The 27244-nt window shown below is 39.0% G+C and overlaps 2 protein-coding genes across 2 annotated transcripts; both read right to left on the bottom strand.

Moving 5' to 3' along the window:
- Positions 1-458: 458 nt before the first annotated feature.
- On the bottom strand, positions 459-9243 carry LOC117826938 (phosphoglucomutase-1-like). The gene is made up of 11 exons (XM_034703366.1): positions 8906-9243; positions 6288-6450; positions 5845-5991; positions 5335-5460; positions 3492-3682; positions 3177-3331; positions 2945-3060; positions 2687-2822; positions 2081-2264; positions 1822-1950; positions 459-746 (listed from the first exon to the last, which is right to left on the bottom strand). The coding sequence occupies exons 1-11, from the start codon at positions 9161-9163 to the stop codon at positions 657-659; spliced, it is 1695 nt and encodes a 564-aa protein (XP_034559257.1). The 5' UTR covers positions 9164-9243; the 3' UTR covers positions 459-656.
- A 2131-nt stretch (positions 9244-11374) lies between these two features.
- LOC117827077 (angiopoietin-related protein 3-like) lies at positions 11375-18569 on the bottom strand. The gene is made up of 7 exons (XM_034703550.1): positions 18063-18569; positions 16096-16206; positions 14083-14203; positions 13731-13844; positions 13267-13362; positions 12557-12829; positions 11375-12232 (listed from the first exon to the last, which is right to left on the bottom strand). Exons 1-7 carry the CDS (start codon positions 18567-18569, stop codon positions 12024-12026), a joined length of 1431 nt encoding a protein of 476 aa, XP_034559441.1. The 3' UTR covers positions 11375-12023.
- Positions 18570-27244: the final 8675 nt, after the last annotated feature.

Genomic DNA, 27244 nt, shown 5'->3' with positions numbered 1-27244 from the left:
CCCTGAATGAAGGTGTGTGGATGAGCCAAATAATAATTTGAGGCTTCACGGCAGGAAAGACCCACTTCTTTTCTTTGAAAATAAGCAGAGGTTGTTTGAGGAAATGTTGTTTATGTGAGAAACAGTATTTTTCTTTCCTTATATCCTTGAACAGGTCTGAAGTAAAGTAAAATCACAAAGCTGACTAACTGAGTATACATAGCCACATTAAGTAAAACCAGCCCTAAAAAAAATTTGATACACAAGGGTCTCAAACCACAGTTTCAGAGCAATGTTTAAAACAGGATGTCATCGTGGAATGTGTAGGAACGTTTGAAACCTATCCTTTTTGAGTTGTTGGTGTAAATTGTGCATGGAAAAAATGAAGTTAAAAAAGTGAAATAAAAACATCTAAAATTGACAATACAAAAAGGTACAATCTTGTTGCTGCTATGTAAGAAACACACACAAGTCACACATAAACAAAAAGTAAAAAGCAGTTTAATGTAAAACAGTGAGAAAATGTCTAAATATATGTTTTAGCCTAAACTAACCAACTATGGCATGTTGTGCAGCTATACTTGGAATTGAAGCTCATTTTATACAAAAATCAGAAAAGAAAAAGAAAAAGAAAAAAGAGCATTACGTTAGCAACATGGAATTACATATGTGGGGAATCATGTAATGACTGACGGGCCTCTGCGACCCGTCCTGTGATGGAGCTGGGAAATCTTCAGAGCGATGGTCGCCAGGGGTGCCAGCATCACCTGCGCACATGACAAAAAAACAACAACACCTGGCTGTCATATGACACTGATTTACTCTCTAATATTTTACCATTAGCAAACAAGAACTAGGCCTACTTATTTTTGACATTACATGGAGATATTTTCTTAAAATTATTTTACTGGAATACGTATGAATGATTAATTATGTTTCCTCATGAAAAAATGACAGCCTGAAATGTGAGGTTTTTCCTGTCCTGTTCCTAACAAGCTAGACAGCTGAGCGACAGCTATAAACACTTAATTAAAGGCAAAATGGAAAGAAATGTTTGATTCAAATCAACATCTTTTTACATCTTAAATATAGTTAACTCAAAGATCTGTGTTTAACATTTTTTTTAACATTGATTTATTCAAATCACACTATCTGTAACAGAGTTTTTGTCTGTAATGAGACTTGATGTATTGTGAGATTCACTTCATGGACTCAAAATGAATGGTCATTTATGTAACTGATGATGAGACAAGTCCTTGCTGGTTTGGTGTAATTTATAAGTGCTAATATGTCCACATATCAACATTGTACATTAATTACCTAGCTGCAATAATGTCTCAACTGTATCCAGTACAATTAGTCTGTTCCTGTTTAGAAATTAAATGACGGCATACGTGAACAGACAAACAGGCCTATTGAGCTTGTTGAATGCATATAATGGGTTGAACAAGTAGTAATTGGTAGTTTTATTTCTGATTATTTACATTTTTTAAGTTGAACCAGTTATTGATAGAGGTATCAAACTTATCTGCTATTCATTCTCTGTTCTGATATGATCCTGTCTAATAGTGATCTTAAAGGCTGAATGAGTAATTTATTAAATAAACCAGAAACGTATTGTAGTGTTTTTCATAATTGCGCCACAATCCTGATAAAAGTGAACAGGATTGAAGTGGTTGAGACATTTCATTAGTTTTACTTGATATAAGGAAACTGTTAACATACACAAACAGTTATGTTGTCTCTGAGATGGAAAAAAGATGAACTTTGCATGTTGAGGTTAAAGCATACCTGTAACCTTTACCAAACTATTCTCGAAATGTTCAGAATTTCATCTTGTACCTGTGTGTCTTCAAAGATTTGCTCTTTCTCATAGCTGTCTATGTAGATTCGAACCGTCGCCCCTTCACTCCCCGTCCCACTGAGTCTGTAGATGATTCGAGAGCCATCAGCGAAGATTATCCGCAGACCCTGTGGAGTAAAACAGCCCAGAACAGAACATAAAGCTTTTAGGATCAGCTGAGTACCTCCAATGCTTATGAGTCCAAATACTGAGTGACTTTTACAATCAGTGAAACACCTCTCAGTGAGGATCATGTACCTGGTTCCTGGTGATAGTGCTGTCTACTGGATCTGTGTACTCAAAGTTGTCTGCTTTCTCCACCTGGTAGATTTTGTCCTCCACAGCAAATCTCTGCTTCGCAAAGGACTTATCTGCAATCATGATCTCTAAATCCTCCATCATCTCACAGGCTGCATCTATATCTACATTCTCATAGTCGTATCTGGAGGAAGAATAACAGGTGTTTTTTGTATGTATTTCGGTTATTAACTGGACATTACAAAACAGCAATACTTTTATCTCATAGAGCAACTGCATCGCCCGAAGTATGTACATTTAGTTGCCAGTGTTGTGGTTTAACTATTATTTTAACTCATACAAGTTAATGGTTAGAAATCAAGAAAGTAATGGTAAGTGGTCTGTGATAGCACATATGTTCCACTAGATGTCAGTCATGCCCTGCTTGTATTTTATCATTTCTCTACATGTGCCACAACAATGCCAATAATATCATTATTCTTCGTTATCCTCATTATCACTATTTATACTTTTTAGTGTTATGTTTTAAGAGTGGTACTAAATAGATGAGGAAGTATAAACTCTGAAAACATCCAAACTAACAACACAGATGTGTCCTCATGTCACCTGGTGAAGTAGTTTCTTCCATATTTCATCCAGTGGTCCTTAAGAATATCCTCTACACTCTGCCGTCTGTAGGCCAGGATGGACAGCCATGCCAGCACGGCCCAAAGCCCATCCTTCTCACGGATGTGGTCTCCACCTGAGAGTTGGTGTATTAAAGGAAAAAACATGAAAGGAGCTGGAAAATTAAATTTTCCACCCACGCCTATTCAGCTGAAATCACGTAGTTTGATCTAATAAGTTGCTGAGGAGGCACTGTACCTGTACCAAAGCTCTCTTCTCCACACAAAGACAGCCGTCCTGCATCCATGAGGTTCCCAAAGAACTTCCACCCAGTGGGAGTTTCATATAACTCTATTTTTGTTGCCTTTGCTACTCTGTGGAAAATAAAAGGAAAGAGCGTTCAAAGAAATCAGCTTCTAAACTTCAACTTGAGAAATTGCTGGCTCATTGTTTTGTGAGTGATTGTAAAAGCCTGAGATTTTTTTTTTACTTGTCTAAAGCTGCACTTGTGGGCATGCTGCGAGCGAAGCCTCTCACTCCTGTGTGCTGGAAGTATGGGATGCAGAAAATGTTGTCAGCGATCACAGCCACAGAGTCAGGCGGGGTAACGAAGAAGCCGTGCTTCCCGAGGATCATGTTGCGGTCCTAGAAAGCAGACAGAAAGAGGTCAGAGGTCAAGGCCTCTGGGTCATTCCTTTCAAAACGTTAAAACCATGTTGATCCAACTGAAATGATTAATAGATTCGCTTTTGCTTTATGTTATTACAGAACATCTGAAGATAGAGACATATAGTAGTGAACGCACCCCATCACCATCAAATGCAGCACCAAAATCATACTCTCCGTCTCTCATGCTCTCCACCAGGTCTGCAGCATATGTGAGGTTGGGGTCTGGGTGTTGACCCCCAAAGTCCTCCAAAGGGACACAGTTTATGGCAGAATTTGCTGGACAGCCGAGTTCTTCACAGAGTATCCTCTTAACGTAAGGCCCTACCACTGTGGAGCACACAGAGGTGACAGAGACAGTGATGACAAAAGACTTCAATGTGGACACTGATGAATGCTTAAGATGAACATGGAGTTTTACAGTTGGCACTCTTAAATATCAGACATCAGTTTGTGCTGTGTTGAGTAAAATTTTGAGCAGAATTTTCACATTTTGGGAAACTATCAATCGCTTGACAAATGTCACATGTATTTTTTTGTGTGGAGAATAGACTGTATAAAAAGCATGGACAGAACAACAGCTGTGCCAAATGAAACCAAAACCTTTAGAGCACCCCCTGGTAACTGGCTGCAGTTTGAGTCAGAGAGCCCGCCTCCTCCATGATGACAGATGGAACATGGGTCAAACTATAAATTTCAACTACATGTTTATACTTTTGTCAAATATGTTTTCTATCATTGTAATTATATCAAATCAAATGTTAATTTTACTGATCAGTTTAATTCTAATCAGTTAAAAACATGATTGTTTGACTGCTTTGTTGACAAATGTTGTCTCCTGCTGCATTTGCAAAGATAAAGAAACACAAGAGTCATTGAACTTTCCGTAATCTGTTCTGCTGTGGACTACTGAACTGAGGGATGTTTGATGTTTTATTGGTAAGTTGAATGTGTGTAAATTAAAGAAGTAAAATTTGAGTTCTAGTTGCTGAATTGTATTACCAGGACAAGGCCAGCTGTTCTCCATTTGTGCTGCTTATGCTAATCTAACTTGCTGCTGGTTGTGGCTACAGATTTAGCATACAGCACTGAAAGTGGCTTCAATCTTCTTACAAACTATTACCTTAAAATGTCAAACAGTGTTTTAAGCAGCGCTCCAGTATAACCCTAATAATTTGGCTATGTTTTGGAGTAATGAAACAGACAAAGAAAATAGCCACAGTGACCTTATATAGCATCTTAAACAAAATAACATACTCTATCAGTAAAATATGCATCTTAACTTCCTGTGAGGGGTGTTATGTTGTGCTGCTGTGGTGGTAGCATGGGTGTGCATCAGGAGTGGGGAGAGATGACTGTAGAGACTTTTAGTCCATTAGTGTCAGTTTCAGTGTTTGGAGATGCTCTGAATAGCGAGTCATCAGTGTCGTGTAGTAAATGGCTTTTTATTTGGAGAGCATCATGATTGATGGGCAGCTCTCTGACCTGATTCACCAAAACAAGATGCAGTAAGTTGATGTATTTCTGACTGATGGATTGTTTTGTACTGTTTATCTCCTAATTTAACCTTGTACAAAGGAAAACAAGCATCATGCACAAAGTTGTTGTTTACCATGTGGAATTATGACTTGATCAATTCAAGTAATCACTATTTTTGCAATAATATAAAGCCTTATAATGCGTTTACTCATGTGTGCAGCACATTTTAATGTACTTGAATGTTTTATGTACTTTATGCTACATTGAACTTTTACATGAGTGTTTTACATTTCACAGGGATGTGTTGCACTTTTGAACCATTGTATGATAGCAGTTGATGCTAGCTCCTATATCTGCTTAGCATAAACATCTGTATTAATAACCCAACAATATGTCAAATGAAAATAGACCAATTATTCATTGGTTTGATGTAGATTATATTATTGATTGATCAGTTGATATTGGTACATGTGCAATTGATAAACTGGCACACATTCTCTCACCTCCATGCATGGCATCAAGTCTTATCTTGATGTGGTTTTCACCAGACAGAAGCTCCTTCAGAGCAGCAAAGTCAAAAATGTTCCTCAACAAGTTGGCGTAGGATTCTACGGAGTCTACAATTTCAACTGGACAAGACCACAAAGAAGACACAGTTATGTTCTATTATTCATTGCACCAACATCAAAAACATCATGAAGTAAGCTCAGTTGCCTGAACCATTAATAATAACTAAAGAATGGCAATGATACTGAAGGGTTGTGTAGCTTTATGGCATGCTCATCACTTTCTCTTATTTAAGATATTTATGATGAATAACATGCTTAACTTATAATGTGAGGATGTCACTGGTATGTGCAGTCTGTTTACATTTGGTTTATTGACTGATTTTTGTTCGGATACTTTATCATTTTTTAATAATACCGTGGATGGAATATTTACTTTGCTCTCCTATCCCCCCTCTTACTCCTATCTATCTTATTGCATCCTTATTCTTTCATGCAGCATTTTACCTGTGAAAGGTTTGAACTTGTTCTCCAGATCAAATATCTGTTTGCCCAGCGTGATCAGATCCACTCTCATGCCTGGGCAGATGGCAAACTCCTCAATGGTCCTGCTGATCTGAAAAATCTTGTTGGTGACCGCCTCATTGGCCGGGCCTGCGAGTAGAAGACAATCTCTAATATAAACAGATGATAATGTCATGAAAGAGCTACCATAAAATCACATCCATACAAGGTGATTATAAGAAGGAATATCTAGGATATAGCTATGAGAAACAATGATGATCTTTTTAATTTGCTTCAACGTTGTTACACAGTCAAGATCCCAGGACTGTGTCTCTGCCACAAATCTGAATGAGGCCTGCAGCCTTGTTAAACGTCTTCTAGACTTCTCTCGTAACACTATTTTTCACTTGGCCCCTGCCACTGCATGCTTCCTCCTCTCCAGTTACCTCCGTTTGCCATGTTAAACTTGATGCCAAAGTCTCCGTCAGGTCCTCCGGGGTTGTGGCTGGCAGTGAGGATGATGCCTCCAATGGCTTTGTATTTCCTAATCACACAGGAGATGGCAGGTGTGGACATTATCCCGTGGTGTCCAATGATGAGACGACCCACCTGTGTAAATGTCAAACAGGTGGCTGTATGAGTTGGCCAGCATTATTCTGCTTCTTATTTTATCAGAGGAGGGGAGGAGAGGAAACTTAAGATAATGTTTGCTGTGTCACGCTGTTTCCTAAGAGGATCTGAAATGTTTGTTTAATGAATTTGACTGTTAAGGCACATCAACAGCAAGTTCTATTAAAAGTGACTGTATTTTAAATCCTTCTAAGTATACTATCCATCCAGGAAAGCATCAGAGATTTAAAGCGTATGTAATTTAAGCCAGGGAACACAGAGAGCCCATTAGTGGTGCTGGCAAATGTGTAGATAAACCAAACAGGTTATATCTATTGAAAGATGATCTCAGGAGCTGCAGATACAGCAGTGACCTGCATAAAAGCAGCATTAATTATTTTATTTCTGTTACATTTTTTTCAAGACTGTCTTGTATGACATTCAACTGTGGACTTTCCTTGTAGCTAATATATGTGCCATTTATTACTAAGATACCTAAGCATGATTCACTGCGTGTCCGTACTAGTTAATTTGCTGTGGGCCTCAGTCTTCTATGAAAATTCATGAGTTGAAGGATGATCTTATTCTGTGTTCATTAGAACATCAACAAACTGCTTTACATTGCTGTATAATAAAATTCTATAATAAAGATGACAGTATCTACTGGAAAATCAGTGCAAAGACACCATGTATAAAAAAGTATTATCTCACATAGCAAAGTTGGGTAGACTGTGTAGCTGTGTGAAACAGTTACAAATATCTATGTGTTGTATTGTCAGTGATAATTCATTTTTATACAATTACAATATCACAGGTCAAAAATATTTTCATAATATTTTAGTGTAGAAACTATGAGCCTGCTAGCATGCAAGCAGCTATGATGCAGCATGCAAGTACAATTTTGTGTCTTGTTAACTGCTTACTTCAGCATGCTAACATGCTAACATGCTACACTTGCAAATCGTAGCAAGTGACGTTTACCATGTTTACTATCTTATTGGATTGTTAGCATGCTAACAGATACTAATTTGCAAAGTAGAAAAAGTATATCAGAGTTTTACAGGGATTCCAATTGGTTTGTGGGTATTACTTAATACATCTAGATATTGCATCACCAATTTCACTGTCATGAATAACCTTAATTACAACTCAATTTAGCAAAATTCATCCTTTCCAATCCCCACAGGTTCTGCTCAAGGTTTCTGTTTAACTCTAACTTACCAAATGCTACAAAATGCTTTGAGTTGAGATAGGATAAGATTGAATATTGTAATGAGAATAGATTGGATCTTACCTTATCTCAATATAAAGTGTCTTCAGATAAGGTTTGTTGTGAATTGGCATTATAAAAGTAAAGATGAATTCATTGGTTCATTGATCTTTTGGGGAGCATGCATGAGAGGATCAAATTTTGTGGCAATTCACCAAGTAGTTGAGAGAAACATGTTGACCACATGGTGGTAATAGTAGAAAAGTTGTGGGGTCACCACAGTCATTTGGATTCAACCTCTGGGGACCAAGTTTTACTCTACAAATACTCAGGCCAATCCATCAAGCAGTTGTTGAGATACGTCAGTCTGAACCGACGTGGTGAACCAACAGATTCAAGTACAAATCTAGGGTGATGTTGCAAGTAAGGCTTCAAAAGCCAAAGCATCTTATCAGTACAGTAAAAATGAATATTCTAAAGTCATGTAAGGAGGTTTTATGGGTTGTGTTGTTGTGTTCATTCATGTTGTTTGGGTGTGTTTAAGCTCCTGGGAGAAACTTTCTGAGGGATCAAGGTGATGGAGATCCTATGCAAACAAGCAATAATAGTGACCAAACGGTGACACTGCAGTTTTAAGAATAAAGGATCTGGCTGACAAACAACAAAATGTCTTCCTTGTGATTGCTTTTTTAATCAACTGATTACAAGATGCCATTATGATCTCATTAAAGCACTTTTTGCTGCTGCTTTAAAAAAATCTACATTAGTTTGTATGTGTAATGTATATGTATATGCAAACAAAAGCTTAGCTAAGACGAAATCATAATCACTTTTTACATAATGTTCATAGTTTTGAATGACAAAAGAAATGAGTGTATTTACAAATGACAAGACTGAACTCTTGATTGTTGCTAAAGGTCTGTGCACTGTTATTTAAAACTATGTTTTATGTACTTGAAAACCTGACAATTTGAAACAATCTTGTGCAATGTTAGACTTTAAACTTGTTAAATACAGGTCTTCAGTTATCAAAGAATTATTGGTAACATTCACTATGTATGAAAAGCTGCAACTGCACACTAGTAGGTCAAAACTCTGTGACAACCAATGACAACAATGTGATAACTACAGGACAAGTGACCCTTATATACACTAACACTCTTAAACTCTAACAAACACTAACCAGCATGCACACACAAACAAATACACACTCACACACACACACACATTCATGGTGACACTGACCCCGTTGGCAGCTGCCATCTGCCCGATGACCTCGATAGCTGTTTGGTTGAAGAAGCGTCCGTCTCCCCCCACCACCACTGTCGACCCCTGTCGGTCCCTCAGGTCAATGGAGGAGAAGATACTCTGGATGAAGTTGTGCAGGTAGTTCCTCCTGGACTGGAACACATACACCTTCTTCCTCAGTCCATTGGTGCCAGGTCTCTGGTCCGGGTAGGGGGCTGTGGGGACGGTCAGTAACTGCAGAGGACTGTTGTCCATTGTGTCAAAATAAGAGTCCAAACTAATGCAACAGCGTGGAGAGTCAGTGTTTTGAGGGAAATCCCCCGTCAGTTGACATGGGGAAGGGGCACTGGGGCATTATGGGAGGGCAAATCTTGACTCCTCCTATTATTTCACTGGAAGCAGGGGGTTACAGTGGTACCTCTGAGGCCCAAAATAACCTCTGAAACTCATGCATGCAGGGGCAGGGTGGTAACTGAAGACACTCCTTCACACATGTGCAAAGAGATCACTGTCAAGGCTGCAGGCCCAGTCACAAAGAACTGTGTGTGTGTGTGTGTGTGTGTGTGTGTGTGTGTGTGTGTGTGTGTGTGTGTGTGTCTGTGTGTGTGTGTGTAAGGAAGTATTGACATGTTATAGAAGTAATCTGTCTGCCTGTGAAGGGCTGCAGCTGTGTGAGGAGTAATGAAATGCAAAAAGAAGGATGACATCTCTCGTCACAGACACTCTCAGTGTTATTTCAGGAGATGATATTTACCCTTTTCATGAAGCTAAGTGTGTGAGGCGAGCAATTAGAGACTCCAAGCAAATGCCGTATATAGATGTGGTTTTAAGGAAGTGTCAGTTTACATAACAAACATAATTTGTTACATCTAATTATACGGGGAGCAAAATGCGGAGGGTAAACAGAACAACACTGCCCTCTGGAGTTTATCAAGTGCTACTTACACAGGGGAGAATCATTTGGGATCACAGTTTTTAAGGGCATCATTTTACGAAGGGATATTGAACCACATTTAGTGAACTAGTAATGTTAAGCTCAATGTGCTTCATTTTCATCATTTTAAAGAGACTAATGCCAAAGCAGTAAGTAGTAATGAGAGTCAGAGGAAAAGAAAAATAAGATTCAAATATGAAAATGATATGATTAATCAAACAGTTGAACAGAGTGCGTATATGTGAGTGTCTTTTTGTGTAAAGGTCTGTCAAAGGTATTTTAATAAATAGGTGAAGTCTTTGTTATAAATGTATGAGTGTTTGTTTCTCAGATTACAGAGTGATGTATTGATTCAAGTTTCCCCCAACTCAATGAGTAGTAAAGATACTAGATGGATGGATTAGTTTTAGACAGATAATATAAAATCCTGAACGGGTAACAACGATATAACCTTTTCATTTAGTCTTTTGGGATTTATACCTGGATATGAAAACCTTAACTAACACATCAGTGTTGATTTTTGCCAATGGTTTGTTTATAGTACTTATCAACAAACGTTCAGATAATTAGTAGCATGATGTTTGATGCAGTCATTACCATCTGCTGGACTATTCTTGTGGGCACTTTTTAAAATGAACTTAATTTAGAGGCATACTTCCTATTGTACTGCTTTGGGTTTTATACTGTGTTATGATATCAGCTCACATTTTTCCAAAAAGTCTGATCAAGTTTTGTCAGAGGCTTTAATAAACCAAACAAGGTTTTTCTTCTGGTAGCTCTGTGGAGGATTCATTTTGCATCAGTTTGAAGTAGTAACTTGAAAAGTTATGCTTTGCTTTAAAAGTAGCTTGGAAGTGACAGCAATCAATAAATCTTTATTTGTTTAGCGCCAAATCACAACAAACGTTATCTCCAGACGCTTTTACAAACATAGGAGGTCTAGACCGTCCTTACTGTTAAATTATTAACAGAAACTCAACATCAAGACAGGGTAAGACTACATCTGAGCTCATCTTAATCCACGATGAGGAGAGCACTTTGCAGCATTTAGCAAGTTACAGTGACCAGGAGAAACTTCCTTTTAACAGGCAGAAACCTCAAGCAGAACCAGACTCATGTTAGACAGCCATCTGCTTGGACTGAGTTGTGTGTTAGTAATTCATTAACATCCTCAAAACAAAGTAAATGTTTTAAGTTCAAAGCTGACAAAACTGTGGACTCAATCACCAATGATACATCAGGATCAGTCTGTGCCTGTCCAAGGTCAGCGGTGCAACAAACATCAGCTGATAATGACAAACAGGAATTTATTTACACTCCTAAATAAATATTAAGGAACAGCTATCATTTTAAAAAATACCCCCCCAAAAAATATTTATGGCATGATTGTATTGTCTAATGTAAGAGGAATTTAAAATCCTTAGAAATAAATGTAACTTCAAATTTTATGGATGAACAGGTGTGCCAAGGGAAAAGAGACTATTTCAATATTTTAATGATATATACATACTTCTCTTAGTCAGTTTGGTTTACATCAGAAAAAATGAAATGTATTTGTTGTATTTTCTGTAACACACCCTCCTAAAACACAATACTGAAGTCTCAGTCATACTTTATTAATTTAAATTGTTAAAACATGGCATTTGTATCAAAAATGTAGTAAAGATGAGTGTTAGCAGCAGTGAACCCAAAGATTTTCACCCAATGACCCCTCAAAATTAGGAAAACCTCTTAATAATGTTAAGCTGTTAGAGCGAATGACCCCTTTACTGTTCCTCATGATTCCTTCAATAGGCCCCACCTTTAGGCTTTATACTTGGAGTCAATATGACCCATAAAGACTGTCATTATATATTTGTGTGTTTTAATTTCTCCTCTGTAACATTTTACCTCTTAGATACAGTGAGTGAAGATCACAATACATTCATTTTGAAGTTTTCTACAACATTACAGACTACTCTGTGATCGGCAGTGACACAATCTTTTGGCTTTATCTCTTTTGCATTCACAATTGTCGATCTTATTTCAGTGTCCTCTGTGTTGAACCTGGCACTCAGAGAAAAACTTCATCCCCTCCTACGCCATCTAAAACCACTGCTGCCTCCAGGAAGCGTTACCAAGGCTCTCCTGCAGAAGACTTTGTTTATTGTAGCAATTTAACTGGAGAGTTATGGCAATGGTTCACTGAGGGAAGCCCGTCTCAGTGGAGGAGGATGAGGTAGGTGTTGCTCCAGCGTTTATAGAGATCTGGGTGAGCTTGAGAGAATATGAATTTTTTTGTCCTGGCCTCCATTGAATCCCTCTCCTCCGCTCTGAGCGCCCCCTTGGTCTCATGTGGAAATATCTCCCATTCAGGTTGGCATCACCACAGGCATTAAACCACCATCCACCTGGAAGATGACAGAAATTATGAAGTGTAATGTATACATACAAAGGCATCGCTTTAGTCTGTATTTGAAAAAAAAACCCAACTCTAATCCATAATCATAATTTTCATTCTGTTATGACCAAGCAGCAGTCTCCTGTGAAAAATATAGCCAATGTGTAAGTGCTAAAGTTTTACGAGATTCTCCTATTTAATTATGAAATTAGCACCTGCTATAAACATCTCATCATCTATCCCCCCCGCCCCATGTAGCTCTCCTAATTACAATGCCCTGGTGCTGCTACTCTGTGCAGCTGACATTTATTCATTAAGCCCCATCTTTGAATACCTGAGTGGTTTTGGGCACAGTTGGAGTCCTGCTGTCTGTCGTTTTCTCTGTCCTTGGTGGAAAACATCATGCCGCTGTGGTTGCTCATGGGGTCAGGAAGATCTCCAGACAGGTATGTGAGGTGAATTCTGTAGTTGCTTTCTGGTCCATCAAGGTGAAGTCTGTACTTGATGAAGTGTCTGTCCTGTCTACAGTCCTCCAGCTGGATGTGAAGGACAGAGTTTCCCTGAGCAGCCAGCCAGTGAATCTTTCTCAGACCGAGCCAGAACTCACCTGCAGAGAGACAACAGCGAGAGGTCAGGAGTTAACGGATTTTGCCAAAATCCTGGAGAAGTGTCAAGCATAGAGACAGAATTACTTCTTAAAGCCTGCATATGTATTTTAAAAAGCAACAAAGGTCACACAGGGTCAGGGTCATTGTGTTGAGTGGCTCATGCTCAGGATGATTGTGTCTCCTGAAATACTGAGGTGGTGTAAACAATGACAACCTTTTTTCAACATACGAAATCTTAAAATACTAACTTTGGATTGTGCTTGCAAAGTTCAGAATAAACTGAATTAATTATTAAATTAAGACATTTTATGTGACTAAAATCAGTAAATCAAATTCAGGATCAGGCTTTAAGAATTATTCTCCTCCATGAATGACGTAATGATGGTTTAATGGTCACGATAGTTCAATGTCTCCACCAGAGAACAATATTTCTTACCTTGAAAATCTCCAAACCCGCTTTCATATTTGTCCCAGGTTTGATCAAAATTCACAGAACCATCTCTTCTTCGCTGGATGACTGTTTCTCCAAAGCCTAGAAAACAAATGATGATTTTATGAATGATTTAAACATAAAGTTAAACATTTGATGTATTTGTTTTCATGAGCAGGGCTGGATTCTTCAATTCTCAGTATAGATTCCAATTGCCTTCATGTGTATGTATCTGATAGGATTAGCAATGATGATTTTTGTTTGGAATCCAGTGTGTGTGAGTGTCTGTTATTTCATCCTATTTCCATCAGCCTCAATATTTGCTGTATTAATTAACTTTCAATGCAAACTACAATTTAGGGCTGCAGATTTTTGTAAAGCAAAAGTTTCACATGACTCAGCAAAAAATGTTCACACATTTATTAGAATGACTTCTAGCACTGTGTTAAGTTAAAGTGATATTTTTGTACCTCTGCTCATGTCACAAAAGGCCATGAAGGGCTCCGATCTGTTGGGTCTGATGGCGTAAACTCCACTGACCTGCTCCCCTCTGTTAAACAGCTCACTGCAGTCTGATGGCAAGTCTGTTTAGAGAATAAAACAAGTTACAACTTGTATAATAACAACAACATTAGAAGGAAAAAATAGGCAGTATCATTGATCGCACAGTATGTGCTAAAATGGTAAATAAACCAGGTATGTAATTGTAAGAAGTTGTGTGAACTAGAAGCAGAACATTGCTGCAAATTGACAACACATATTCTTAATTGAGCAGCATCAAAATTTTGGCACTCTCAACATTTCTATTTCCTGTCATCTTACTTCTGATTTCTGTGCTGCGGGTCGAGCTTGAGGTCAGGTAAGGGGTGAGTGTTGGTGCCTCGCTGTTGAAGATTTCAGGCGTCCTCTCAATGGTCTCTTGAGCCAAAGTGTTGGCTGTGAGCTGGGGAAAGGGAACGGGTAACATTTTCAGCAAGCAGCCGTAATCGACAGACTGACTCAGGTGAAATGGAATAGATTAAAAGTCTATTCCAGAGGTTATAAACTTAAGGTTGTTACTCTGCAAAACTTTTACAACCTTAATTGCCAAAACCAAGGAGAGAGCAAATGTAATTTATCACTGAGGCACCGGCTGAGGTGATTGGAAATATTGGTAGCTGCTTTTATCATATCAGCCACCTCCAAAGATGTAAAGTCTACATTACATAACAAAAAAAACATGCCTTCATTAAAGTGTATTTGTACCCAAGTTTTGATGTCAGCTCATAACTCAGAGAGCAGCTGAAATCAAATCAGAGAATTCTATGAAAAAGGGAACTTTTTCTCAGCATCAAAGTAAAAGTGAACATAACAGCTCATCCTCTCTGACTGATGAGGGAACTGTATGAAAATAACTGGGGTGAGGAGGGGGGCAGAAACTTGAATTACATTATAGAGGAAAGCAAGAGTCTTCCCAGCATCATGTACACTGAGCTTCCTATTGGTTTATACCAAAAAAAAATCTAAAATAATATCTAACTACAAAAGTGAACATTTTCTACTTTAAAATAAAGAGCTGCTGGGTTGCTCACAGCCTTTTTATATTTTTCTTATGATGATGAGATAAGAAAACCTCTGATGAATTGAGATGTGGGATTAAAACATGTTTTAATGCATTGATGATGACAAAATGTAATGCTGGTTTATTTTGCTAATCTTTAAAGCTCCAGTGAGGAACTTTTGGTTGGAGTTGATTTTGGTGCCCCCTTTGGACAAAGCGTTAACTCTTACAATTCAGAATACAGTTTAAGATCCTCATATTAGCATACAAAGCAATCCATCATCAAGCACCCTCTTACATCTCCGACCTGCTCCACCCTTACATCCCCAGTAGACCCCTCAGATCCTCAGATCAGGGTCTGCTTGCTGTGCCTCGTGTTAGGCTTAAAACTAAGGGTGACCGTGCCTTTGAGCATCTGGCTCCATCTCTCTGGAACAGTCTTCCGCCCCAAGTGTGCTGTGCTGATTCAACTGAGGCTTTAAAAAAGCAGCTAAAGACACATTTGTTTGTAATGGCTTTCGACCTTCCGTTGTAATTTGATGTAATTTTATCTGCTTTCTTTATTATCTTATTCATTGATTCGCTGTAAAGAACTTTGTGACTATGTCTGTGAAAGGTGCTATACTAAATAAAGTTTACTTATACTTACTCTTATCTCTTTGCAGATTTAGTCGTTTACAAGTGTAAGTATTGTTTTTCATTATATTGTCTTTAAACAGTCAAATGTCTCACCAAGACTGTTTTTAATTGTGCTGCTACACACTTCATCTGACACCTAGTGCTTTCAGGCAAAAAAGAAACAATACAGATATAATCAATGTCTACTCTAATGATCTGGTTTGCTTTTTGGCGTCTCTTTCATAACCAGCCAAAAATTCCTCACAGGAGCTTTAAGTCGACTTTTTTTTTCATACGATTTTTAAAAAATCTGATAGATTTTGACGGCAATCTTTGTGTTACATTTAGTTCTTCTGATATTTTTGGGGGGCGTAATAATAGTGCAAGTCTGTCTTTTTAATGCTCAACACAATGATCAAATCCTAGCAATCATCTAAACCATAAAGCCACTGAACCATCAACAGACATCCGATCTGTGGCTGCTAATGGACTCAAACACTGCTTGATTATGGGTAGCCAGAGTGTTTGTGTCATACTCCTCTTTAAAACAGCACAGTAATTCAAATAGTTCAACAATTCAACTCATCACATTCTAAAGTACGCAACATTACATGTCACACCCCATGTCTTGTTTTTTTAACCTGTCTTATCACTCCACAGTCGTTCCTAACATTCACCTTTTCCTCCAGGATCTTGATCTTTGACCTCTGGTCGCTCAGCTGGTCGCTCTGCTCCCTCACTGCCTCCAGCAGCTTCGAGATGCTTTGTTCCTGGTTCTGGATCACATCCTGATTGACAGGGAAATATAAGAAACATAGGATCTGGTAAGGAGAAGCATTACTGTGTATTATTTAACACACACAAGATGCTGATTCTGTTTTAAAGCTGAACAGAGGACACAAATGCAAGCAAGGTTTGTCATTGAGTGTTCAACATGCAAAGTCAGAGACCTTATTTATGGCTTTTCTACGTCTATTATTAACAAGAGGAGCAAATGACATGTACAGTGCAAATATTAGATGACAGTGATTACTGTTTGTCCTAAGAAAGCTATTTTCCTCCATTCTGATTTCTCCCTGTGCAGAAAAAAGAACAGGTTGCCATGACACCCAGGCGAAGATAAAATGTCATGGTTCTGGTGTTTAGAGTTGCATAATTTTAATGATCCTCAGAGGTATTTCTAGCTCAGAGTGAGAGAATCATTGTTCTCTCCAACGTCAACATCCTGATTGAGATTGGTGCTCTCATTGACTCATTAACGGCAGTTGCTGCACCAGGTGTTGGCGATCTGGTCCATGGATGGTAAATAACAAGGACAACATGACAGTTACCCAAATGTGAAGCCAAAACATTTGGAGCTCTCCTTGGTGACTGGCTGCTGTATAAAGCGTGCCTCCTCACTGTTGACAGATGGAGCGTGGGCCAAATTTTAAAATCAAAATGCAGGTATACATATTCCTGAAGCGTGATAGTTATTTCGCATCATGCTGGTTTATGTCTGAATGTTCATTTTCACCCAAAAATGTAATTAGTTATTTGATGGTGCAAAAAGGCACACCCTAATAAATAGCTCTGTTGGAAATTGCTGCTCCAGTGGCATTCCTAAACTGATTAGAAGAAACGCAAAGACACAGCAAGAAGAAATGCGTTGAACGTCACTCATGCTTCAAGCATCTCAGATGTCAGAACCAAGCGACAACCTCCGGCCTCAAACTATGAAGCACATGCGGAAGTGTTATAAACTGCAATTCATTGAAAACACCGGAAACCACACCAATTCAAAGAAGAAGATCTTTGCAGCATTAATAAACATGTTTATAGCCTGGTTCAAAAGATGGCTTGGGTCTACCTAGCTAATTTCTCTATCGGCACAAACAATACGGTGGGTGAATTTTTTTCTAACCTGACGGTTTAGAAGATATTAAGATTACGAGTTTTTGCCCAGATAAGGACACGACTGACTTGACTTGTTGGCAGGAGGCTCAAACTCCGCCTCTTTACGTCACACTATGCCTGGTTGAGTTCCGCATTTCCAATATGGCTGCCCCCGTCGATTGGCTTCAAGCGCACAGGAACAGATGGGTGACGTCACAGATACTACGTCCATTATTTATACAGTCTATGGTCCTATCCAATGAAAGCAAAAAATGCCTTAAAAATTTTACTAAAGAAATCAAAAATGTATGTTGCAAATGTTTTGAAACAATTGAAAATTCTGTGTACTATTCTTTAAAGGAGAATTTCGGGAACCCTTATTGAATCCACACTGCTCTTTATCAGAAGAACCATTTTTTTCTTGGTTAAATTTGTTTTGTTTTTTGGCTTTTATTGAGAGATTGGGCAGTGCAGAGTTGGTACCTGGAAAGAAAGTGGGAAATGAGATACAGCAAATGGAAACCAGACCGTCTGCCTTGGTACATAGCTGTTTTAACCACGGAGCCAGGGGTCCCCAGGAGACCTCGGACCCCCTATTTAAGTGAGTTTTCCTGAGTTTTGTAACAGTGCTGTTTTTTGATGTAGGCTGATGCTAAGCGGTAAAGCAGTACTCTCATCCAAAGTTTATGGACTTCTGTTGTTTTCTGAATGTCCCCAAACTGCTGCTAACATTCTTTACTCTAACATTCAGCAACATCATGGGACTCACCCTGAGGCCGTTGATCTCTGCCACCTGCTCACTCGTCATCAAGCCGTTTGTCAGGCTGCTCAGCTTCTCCTCCAGACCATCCACCTTACTCTGCAGACTGCTCTTATCCTGCAGGATGCTGTCCACTTTGGAGCTGATCTGAACAGACAAATCTTTGATCTCTTCATTGTTGGCCTGCAGCACCACAGTGGTCTTCTTCAGCTCCTCTTCCTCCTCTTTGATTTCACTGGCGATTACTGACAGCTGGTAAAAGGAGCTGTCAAAGATGTTGAGCTTCTGGATGATGTCACTTATCTGCCCTTTTGTCTTCTGCACAAACTCCCGCATGCTCTGACCCAGCTGCAGGAGGCCGTTGGCGAGGAGACGCACGTCATCCAGAGCTGCAAAGCGGGAGCTGGTTTCAGCAGGGGGCTCGGGCTGAGGGTCAGACTTCAGGGTGATTCCACAGAGGGCAGGGGCGCAGGCGGCAACCAGGACGAACAGAACGGTAATGATTGTTGTTCTCATGTTGGTGAGGTGCTGAGTCTCCTGCTGAGTGTTGGTGGTGTCAGGGCCGCGGTCTCCCTCCTCTGTGACAGGACGAACAGGAGCCCAGTGAGGATCCTGAGCTTTATAGACCCTTTGAAGTCCGGTAAATGATTACCATGGGTTCATCTGATCAATATCTACTTAGATTACACTGTTTCTTCCTCCTCAGTGGACTTAGGAAAGTTGTTTAAACTCTGCATACTGTACTGAACCACAAAACACTGTTTCCTATGCTTACTTATACATTTATTGAAAAGAAACTAGCATTTACAAGTCACATAATCTTTGTTTCACAGGATCTAATTTTGAAAGCAGAAGCTGGTGAATAGAAAGTAGACAGCTTGGGTCAAGGTAATACATTATCTAGTGTTGTCAACAGACAGGTTGGACGCAGGAAAAAGTCGATGTGGAGAGCAAAAGAGGCCAAAAATAATCCTCCTTACTACAATCCTGAAACCAATCAGCATTCATCTTATGATTTAGCTTTTTGTTAATTCCCAGAGAACATCTGCTTAGAGTGTAGAAAAAATATCAGTTGTGAGATATTGACTTTCGCCCTGTGATAGGTTGGCGACCTGTCCAGGGTGTACCTTGCCTTCCGCCCGAAGCCAGCTGGGATAGGCTCCAGCCCCCCGTGACCCCTAACGGGATAAGCGGTCAAGATAATGGATGGATGGATGGATATTGACTTTCAGCTATTACTTCATTTTTTCTAATTGAATAAAGAAGACAATGAAGCCTTGACCATTAGCTCTTTATTGCTAAATTCGGGTTACAAAGGAAGCTCCAGAAGCTGGCTATCGCTCCCAGAGGCTATAACATCCTTAGAAGGCATCCAATGGGTCTTAGTTTGCAAAATAATTTAAACAAGACGTAAAAGTACGCAACAATTACGAATAAAACAGAAAGACAGAAGGATCTACTCTACAGCCTTCAGGTAACAATTAACCTTCATAAGGCCTGCTGCCAATCACCTGCTCCTCCCCCAGACGAATTTGGGCATATACAACACATAATTCACTGCATTGTGTTGAATATTTATTTATTTATATGTATTTCTATATTATTGATTATATTTTACTATTAACATAAAATAATTAACTACTGGAGCATCCAAAGGGCACTTTGTCGCGTTAAGTTTCATAAACGAGCATTCTGAGGGCAATGTTTTTGATTTTTTAAACATTTTTTACAAAAAAAGTCATGCAGAGGGCATTTTATTTAATTCACTGGAGGGGCATCCAAATTGCCCTTCAATCCAGAACCCAGAGGGCCCTTTTTTAACAATTTATTGACTGTGAGGGCATCCAGAGGGTATTTTTCCACTTTAAGTTCAATAGAAGTGCATTCAGAAGGCACTTTTGTTTTACATTTCATACATTGGAGGGACATCCAGCAGACACTTTTTCAAGCGTTTTCCACTGAAAGGGCACCAGAGGCGGCAATCTGGTACAGTGGAATCCAAGAGGGCACTTCAGCACATTTTCTTTCTGACTTAAGGGCACCAAGAACATTAAAGAATGCTAACAATGCACATACAAGACAAGATAAACACAACCCAAAAGTTCCTCACTGGAGCTTTTACCATCAAACGTTATCAAGGGGACAAGGAAACTGAATAGAGACACTCCACAATAGAGCTGGAGTGCAGACTTCTACAAAAACGTAACATCTTTAAAAGCATGCTGTAAATTGTCTGATCTGAAAACAACCCCCACACCTGTGATTAGTGGCATCAACAAATACAGTACGGCAACAGTTAGTCTTGTGGTCTCTTCTGCCTTTGAGGTTAATAAAAAAACATCAGTATTGATTTTATTAGAATGTTTATTAATAAGGTAAAATCTCCTCACAGGCAATTTTTCTTCCACCTACTTTTTAAAACACATACAAAGACTTGATGAAGTCTTTAACCTTTTTGCTCCAAACTTATTTGCATTATTGACTCTGTCAAAGCTTGTTTTCAGGACAGTGTGACTTGGTAATTTGTGCTGACCTGTAGTCACCTTTGCTCAGGCCATGGCAGGTCTGTTATTGCTGTAACCTAGTTTATTTTTAACAGGAAGATGATCCAGTCTGTGTACAGCATTGATGAAGAAATAAGGCGTCATTTCACTGCAATTAGTTTAAATTTTTTGTCAATTATTGGATGGTAAATATATATGTAATGTAAATATACTGCAGTATCATTAAAGCTGCTGTTGGTAGCCGTGATATAAACATCAGTTCTGAGAGAGATTTCGAAAGTCAGCACTACCCTTCCCCTCTCTGCTGTCGTAACCCCGCCCCCACAAAAGATTGTTGTGTGCGTTCTATGCGAAAGTGTTAAAAGCTGCAGTTCATCGAGGATCCACTTGAGGCTGGCTCAGGAAGCACCCGAAGTCACATACACATGAATGGGAAAAAGACGCTCTTTACAGCAGAAATAAACATGTTTACAGCCTGGTACAAAAGACAAGTGTAGTCTGGATAGCTCATTTCACGATCTGCTCTCACTGTGAGGGGGGTGATTTTTTTTCTAATGCAGCAATTTCGAAGATATTGAGATTACTAGTCTTCCAATGAGAGGCACAGCTGCCTGCGGGAACGCTGTAGCTGTTGCCTTGGAGGCTCAAACTCCGCCTCTTTATGTCACACTGGCTCGACAGAAGCAATATGGCTGCCGCCGCCGATTGGTCTCAAAACAGCTCTTCAGAAACAGATGGGTGACGTCACGGATACTACGTCCACATTGTATACAGTCTATGGTTTCACCCCAATCGCACATGCACACACCCTTTTAACATGATGCTTCATTAAAAAACAAGTGAGATATCCTCATTGAACCATGATCTGTGAGGATTAAATAACACTATGGCGCTGAATATCGATTTAAATGGTTAGTAATGGAGTTAATAATGAGATTAAAAAAAGTAATACAGTTTGGGCAAAATTTGCAATATTACAAATATTAAAACAATGCATCACCGAAAGGCATCAAATAAAAAATTAAAACTGGAAGTAAAACTGAAATCAAAGAAGGCTCTCAAGTGAAAGTTTGAAGAAATGAAATCCTCCATGTTTTTGAGGTCTCTTGCTACTACTACTAGTTGAGTCACCACCCTCTATCGACATAGACTGATAACCCCTGACCTCCTCGGTTAGATATACACATATGGGAACAGGGTAGTGTTGCCCCCACAGTGTGTACAGATCAAACACTGTCCACAGCTCCAGCAGGAGCCCTGCTCATCATAAGGTGAAGTGTGTGGGTTCACAGCAGGTTAACCTATGGCAGAGCAGCAGCAGCAGCAGCCTAACTTCAGAGAGAGAAGTGAAGGGGCCATGAGGAGTTCAGGGGGTGTGTGTGATAAATAAAGGGAGGGGAGAGAGTGAGCCAGTGACCTTCATGTTCTCTGTGAATGAGGGAAGGGAGTGGAACATGATTTGTTTACCTAATCATTGATCATTAAACATTTTGCTCCCTTTGATGGTATTACTCATTCATGTTAGTGGTTATAGTAGACTTTTTATATTAAAGCATTATAACAGTATATAATATGTTTTTTTATTGATACTTTAGAGCAAAGTTTGTGTATATTGCATACACATATAATATTTTATCACCCAGCTGTATCAAATACATGCTTCTGATTGGTCAAAAAACTACAACAACAATAATCAACAAGGACAGCCTGGTCACACAGGTCACATCAAATCAATCCACGGAGAGGAATCTGGCACATTTCAACACTGCCTGTTGGCAAGAAAACCAAAACATTACTTTCTGTTAGCATTCTAAATCAGTAACATTTGACAAGCATTTGTTTTTTCTCTCAGGTTGGTCTTGAGAGTTGGAAATAAATTGCTTGAGCAGCCCGAGGAGCTACTGGACCTCAACTATCTCTGATCTGATAGGGAAAAGTGGAGCAACATCCTGTACTGCAATCCAGTCAAAATCAGCAGAGCTGGTAAGTGCATCTCTTAGTTGTCAATTGCAACTAAAGTAACTTAAACCATAAGTCTGAGAAGAATCTGTTACTTTGGAATTTTTATCTGCCAGCGGTGGGACTATTTTTTTCACCTGTATTAATACATCATTTTTAAATCAACAGTAATCAATATTTTGTGTCAACTTGTGTATATGATTAGTTGGTAGCCACATTTTCAGCAAGCTGATGTATAGTGAGCAGGTGGTTATGTAAACTGTCCGGCGGGACAGTAAGACTCTACAAGTTACGGACTTCATAGCAGTGAGGGGACTGATTATTTAGAATAATTCCTTCTAATTTAAATAAATAATGAGACCCAACACTATTTACTACGTACGTTAAGTTAAATAAATACAGAGAGAGAGTAGATCAAACATAACTGGCTGCATATACCATTTGAATGTTTGAAGTGTTTGCTGTGTGTTTTTGTTGATTATTACTATTCTAGTTTTTGTTTTTAACTCTGTAAAGCACTTTGAATTGCTCTTTGTATGAATGGTGCTTTATAAATAAACTTGCCTTGCCTTGCCTAGAATCCTGACAGTGCAAACCACACGCTCACTATACATTTTCCCTTGCACATACTATTAAAGCAAACATAATTGTTCTGTTTTATTCATGCTTTAAATATCCACAAATCAAACCCCCTTATTGACACATTTTGTTGTTGTCTGTTGAGGCTCGACATGACCAGGGCATAGACTGTGTAAAACATGGAGATAGTGTCTGTGACGTCAACCACTGGTGATTGAACCAAGGTAACGTCTTATCTGTTACATAACACACATGACTCTCTACACCAACAAACTATTGGTGTACCATATTTTTTCCATGATAATATTTCAAAAAGTTACCCTGTACATTTTTAGTTTGGCAAAGATATGTTCAGGAGAACTTAAGGAGCTCCAAAAATCTTTAAACAAAATCCCAACTGGTTTATTTTTGTGCAGAAACTGATGGTAAATATATCATTTTGTGTGTACACTGTGAACCATGTGTGCTATTGATTCAATTTGAAGTCCAAGGTTGTAAAATCTTTGTACTGATAGAATACATTTAAAGGATTTCAAAGCTCTTCAGCTTTTTCAAGCTCTGGGGCAAAATAAACACACCTGAGGAGTTATTTCCTGCCAGCATTAGACTGAACTACATTCCCTCCACTCGGAGCAGCTCTAGCTCTGCGTTGCTGTGGCTGGAACATTTTTTCAAACTGCTCTGGGTTGCTTTGTGATCTTTGGACTGACTTGTGAGTCATTTTCTCTAAATATGGAGAGGTTTCCCAGTGCAGTTTTCCACCTTCCTCCATTATGAGCAGATAATGACACTGACATTTAAACAGACAATACACACGTTTTTTTTCTTTTTGTGTCTCCTAGTAAAAATCAGACTTAAGGTTAAGCTTGAAGTCTTCTCTCTTAGATGCTTTGAAGCCCTTTGTGAAAGGTTAAGCTGTTACACTAACCATCATTACTTTCATTGTAAGGTCTTTGTCTGCTGCTGAAAAATAAATTAAAATTGTAAAGTTTAATTATATTTTTTAAAATGTGCTCACCGTTACTATTACTGTTGATAGAAATGATAAAAGACTGCTCTCAAGAGGGCAATGAATGATGAGATTGAAGAGCAAGATTACTCATTGTTAATAAAAAAAGGAGATATTGAGAGGTTGTTTAATTATTGCTATCTGCATATCAGCCATTGTAATGTACCAGGAATTCAAGACATTTTTCAAGAGAGGAGTCCCTGTCAGAGGCTAAATGTGCCTCCACACCAAGCGGCAACCTCCGGTCTAAAAATATGAGTCCAATACGGAAGTGCTAAGAACTGCAGTTCATCAAGGATCCACTTGAGGCTGGCTCCGGAAGTACCGGAAGTCACATACACATGAATGGGAAAATCTTTACAGCAGAAATAAACATGTTTACAGCCTGGTACAAAAGACGAGTGTAGTCTGGATAGCTCATCTCTCGATCTGCTCTCACTGTAGGGGGGTGAATTTTTTTCTAATGCGGCAATTTCGGAGTTATTGAGATTACGAGTCTTCCAATGAGAGGCACAGCTGACTTGATTGACAGGCGGGAACACTGTAGCTGTTGGCTAGGAGGCTCAAAGCCCGCCTCTTTACGTCACACTAGCTCGACGACTGGCCTCAAACAGCTCTTCAGAAACAGATGGGTGACGTCACGGATACTACGTCCATATTTTATACAGTCTATGCTTATAACAGATGTTCTTGTCTCACTGCTAATCCAATCCTGGAGTGGTTTATTTGCAGTGAGAAACCAATCAGCCCAGCATCAGCATGATACTGCCTCCTTAACAATATCAGTGCATGATCTTAAACTGACATGTTTAATTTAATGGGTCCCAGCTGTTTCTCAGAATTTACACATCTTGAATTCTAAATAACCTTCGTTGTTGAGGGTCTGTGGCCTTCTGGTCAGAAGTATGTTCTTGAGTCATAGGTCACTGTTACATGACTACTTACACTGTTTCTGAGTTCCTGTTGGCCAATGCAGCTACAGCCCAATCTGAAACTCCCCTGACCACAAGCCACAGTTGCATAACAGCATCAAGAGGGGGAAGATGTCGGCTGTGAGGGAACTTTAGGTACACTGAACTACTTTGAACTTTTTTATTTGCTTTGTGTCAGTTCAGTTTCCCTTTACATGTACAATACTGAAGGAAAAATCACAATGCGCTGTCCAGACTGATTGTAGTTTGCTGATAAAATATGCAAATGTTCTAGTTATTTTCACCAAATGAACTAGAGGGGATACTCTGAAGCCTCAAAAAGAATCACATGATTTTTGTTAAATAGAAAACCCTCCTCTTGGCAGTGTTTAATTTACCTCCAGCTATACTTTCCACCAGGAAGCAGCTTTCACATGTAATAACACCCACACTGGAGAAAAATTACTACCCTGAAGCCAACAAGCCTTGTGCTTAATACATTTCACATTTTGGGCCTAAAACATCTGTTTGTATGAGTTAACAGTTAACAACTCATTTTTCATTTAATATTTTAAGTATATTACAGAGTAGATTTATATCCCACATTTATCTTCTAATGTATCGCAGCTCTATATCCTACTGTGAATTGCCTTTGAGAACATTTTTGCCTTTTGGCCAAGTTTCTGCAGTATGTGGTCAGTCCGTCAGCAGTCACTGCTCCAATAAAGACTGTTTTTTCTCTCTCCCTCTGTAGCTTGAGTCAAACCACAATCCCTCTCGGAGTCAGTTGTCTGCTTGGGTAATGGAAAAGGAGTATTTCTTGCTAATTCTTGCTAATTCCTTTTCCATGGGCACAAGGCGCTGGTTGCAGCTCCTTAAGAGGCTTTCCCAGCCCTTCTTGTCTTACACTTTTTATAAATTGCCTGGTTTATTTTGCTTTCAAGTAGAGCTCGAGTTAGATGCTACCAGCTGGAGACTGTGATAAATAGTTTTAGTGGAAGGCGCATACTGAGAACTATACGTGGTGGGAAAAACATTTCTCTTGGCACTAGAAGACAAACTGTGCAAGTACTGGAGAGAAACAGAGATGAACTGTAAACATAACACAAAATAAAAAGGACTGGAAAAAAAAGGAAAGGTAACAGAGAACAAGTGCTAGCTTAAACGTCAAACATTTTGAAGTGTAGCTTATGCTCAAAATCTCAAAGCTAGCTGGCATGTTGCTCATATTGTGTTAAAACCTTGAGCATTTCAGTACTTACTGATGCCACAAAATTAGAGATATTGTTATTTTCCTTTTAGTCCAGTGGTTACGAGAGCTAACTGCTAAAGCCAGTTGTTAACATGCTAATGTTTAAAGTAAGGACAATATCCCTCTTATTTTGACGGAATCCAAGTTTACTTTCTCTAAGTTTTTAGTACTAACACACAAAACATTTTTAAAGAGGAGATCCTGTGATTGATTACTAAGAGATCAAATCCCTAAAAACTACACTAAACAAACTAAACTAAACAAACTAATCTAATAGCTTGCTCATTGGCGCAAAAAAACAAAACCAAGCTCAGTCTGCTCATGTCATTTTTGTAAAGGTATTTTGTAATAAAACAAAGTACTGGATACAGTAAAAATGTACATGATCTTGGTACTTGACGAATCTTGAACAAGCTGCAACCTCCAGTCTCAAACTATTTAGCCCATGCGGAAGTGTTATAAACTGCAATTCATTGAGAATCCGCTTGTGACTGGCTGCAGAAACACTGGAAACCACATACACACCAATTCAAAAAGACGATCTTTGCAGCATTAATAAACATGTTTACAGTCTGGTTCAAAAAACAGCTTGGCTCTACGTAGCTAACCTCTCTATCAGCACACACTGTACGGGGGGTGAGTTTTTTTCTAACGCTACGGTTCAGAAGATATTAAGATTACAAGTTTTTGCCCAAATAAGGACATGACTGACTTGACTCCCGGTCGGGAACACATAGCTGTTGGCTTAAAGGCTCAAACTCCGCCCCTTTACGTCACACTGGTTGAGTTCCGCATTTCCAATATGGCTGCCGCCGTCGCTTGGCTTCAAAACAGCGCTCAGGAACAGATGGATGACATCACGGATACTACGTCCATATTTTATACAGTCTATGATCTTGAATAGCTAACCAGTTGTGGCAATCGATCCAATAAAGTTGAAAATATTACAAAACACCTAAATTGGAGCTCAACAGCGC

The sequence above is a fragment of the Notolabrus celidotus genome, chromosome 15, assembly GCF_009762535.1.
Source record: "Notolabrus celidotus isolate fNotCel1 chromosome 15, fNotCel1.pri, whole genome shotgun sequence".
In the NCBI taxonomy this organism is placed as follows: Eukaryota; Metazoa; Chordata; class Actinopteri; order Labriformes; family Labridae; genus Notolabrus; species Notolabrus celidotus.
This window is presented reverse-complemented; position numbering and strand designations above follow the sequence as displayed.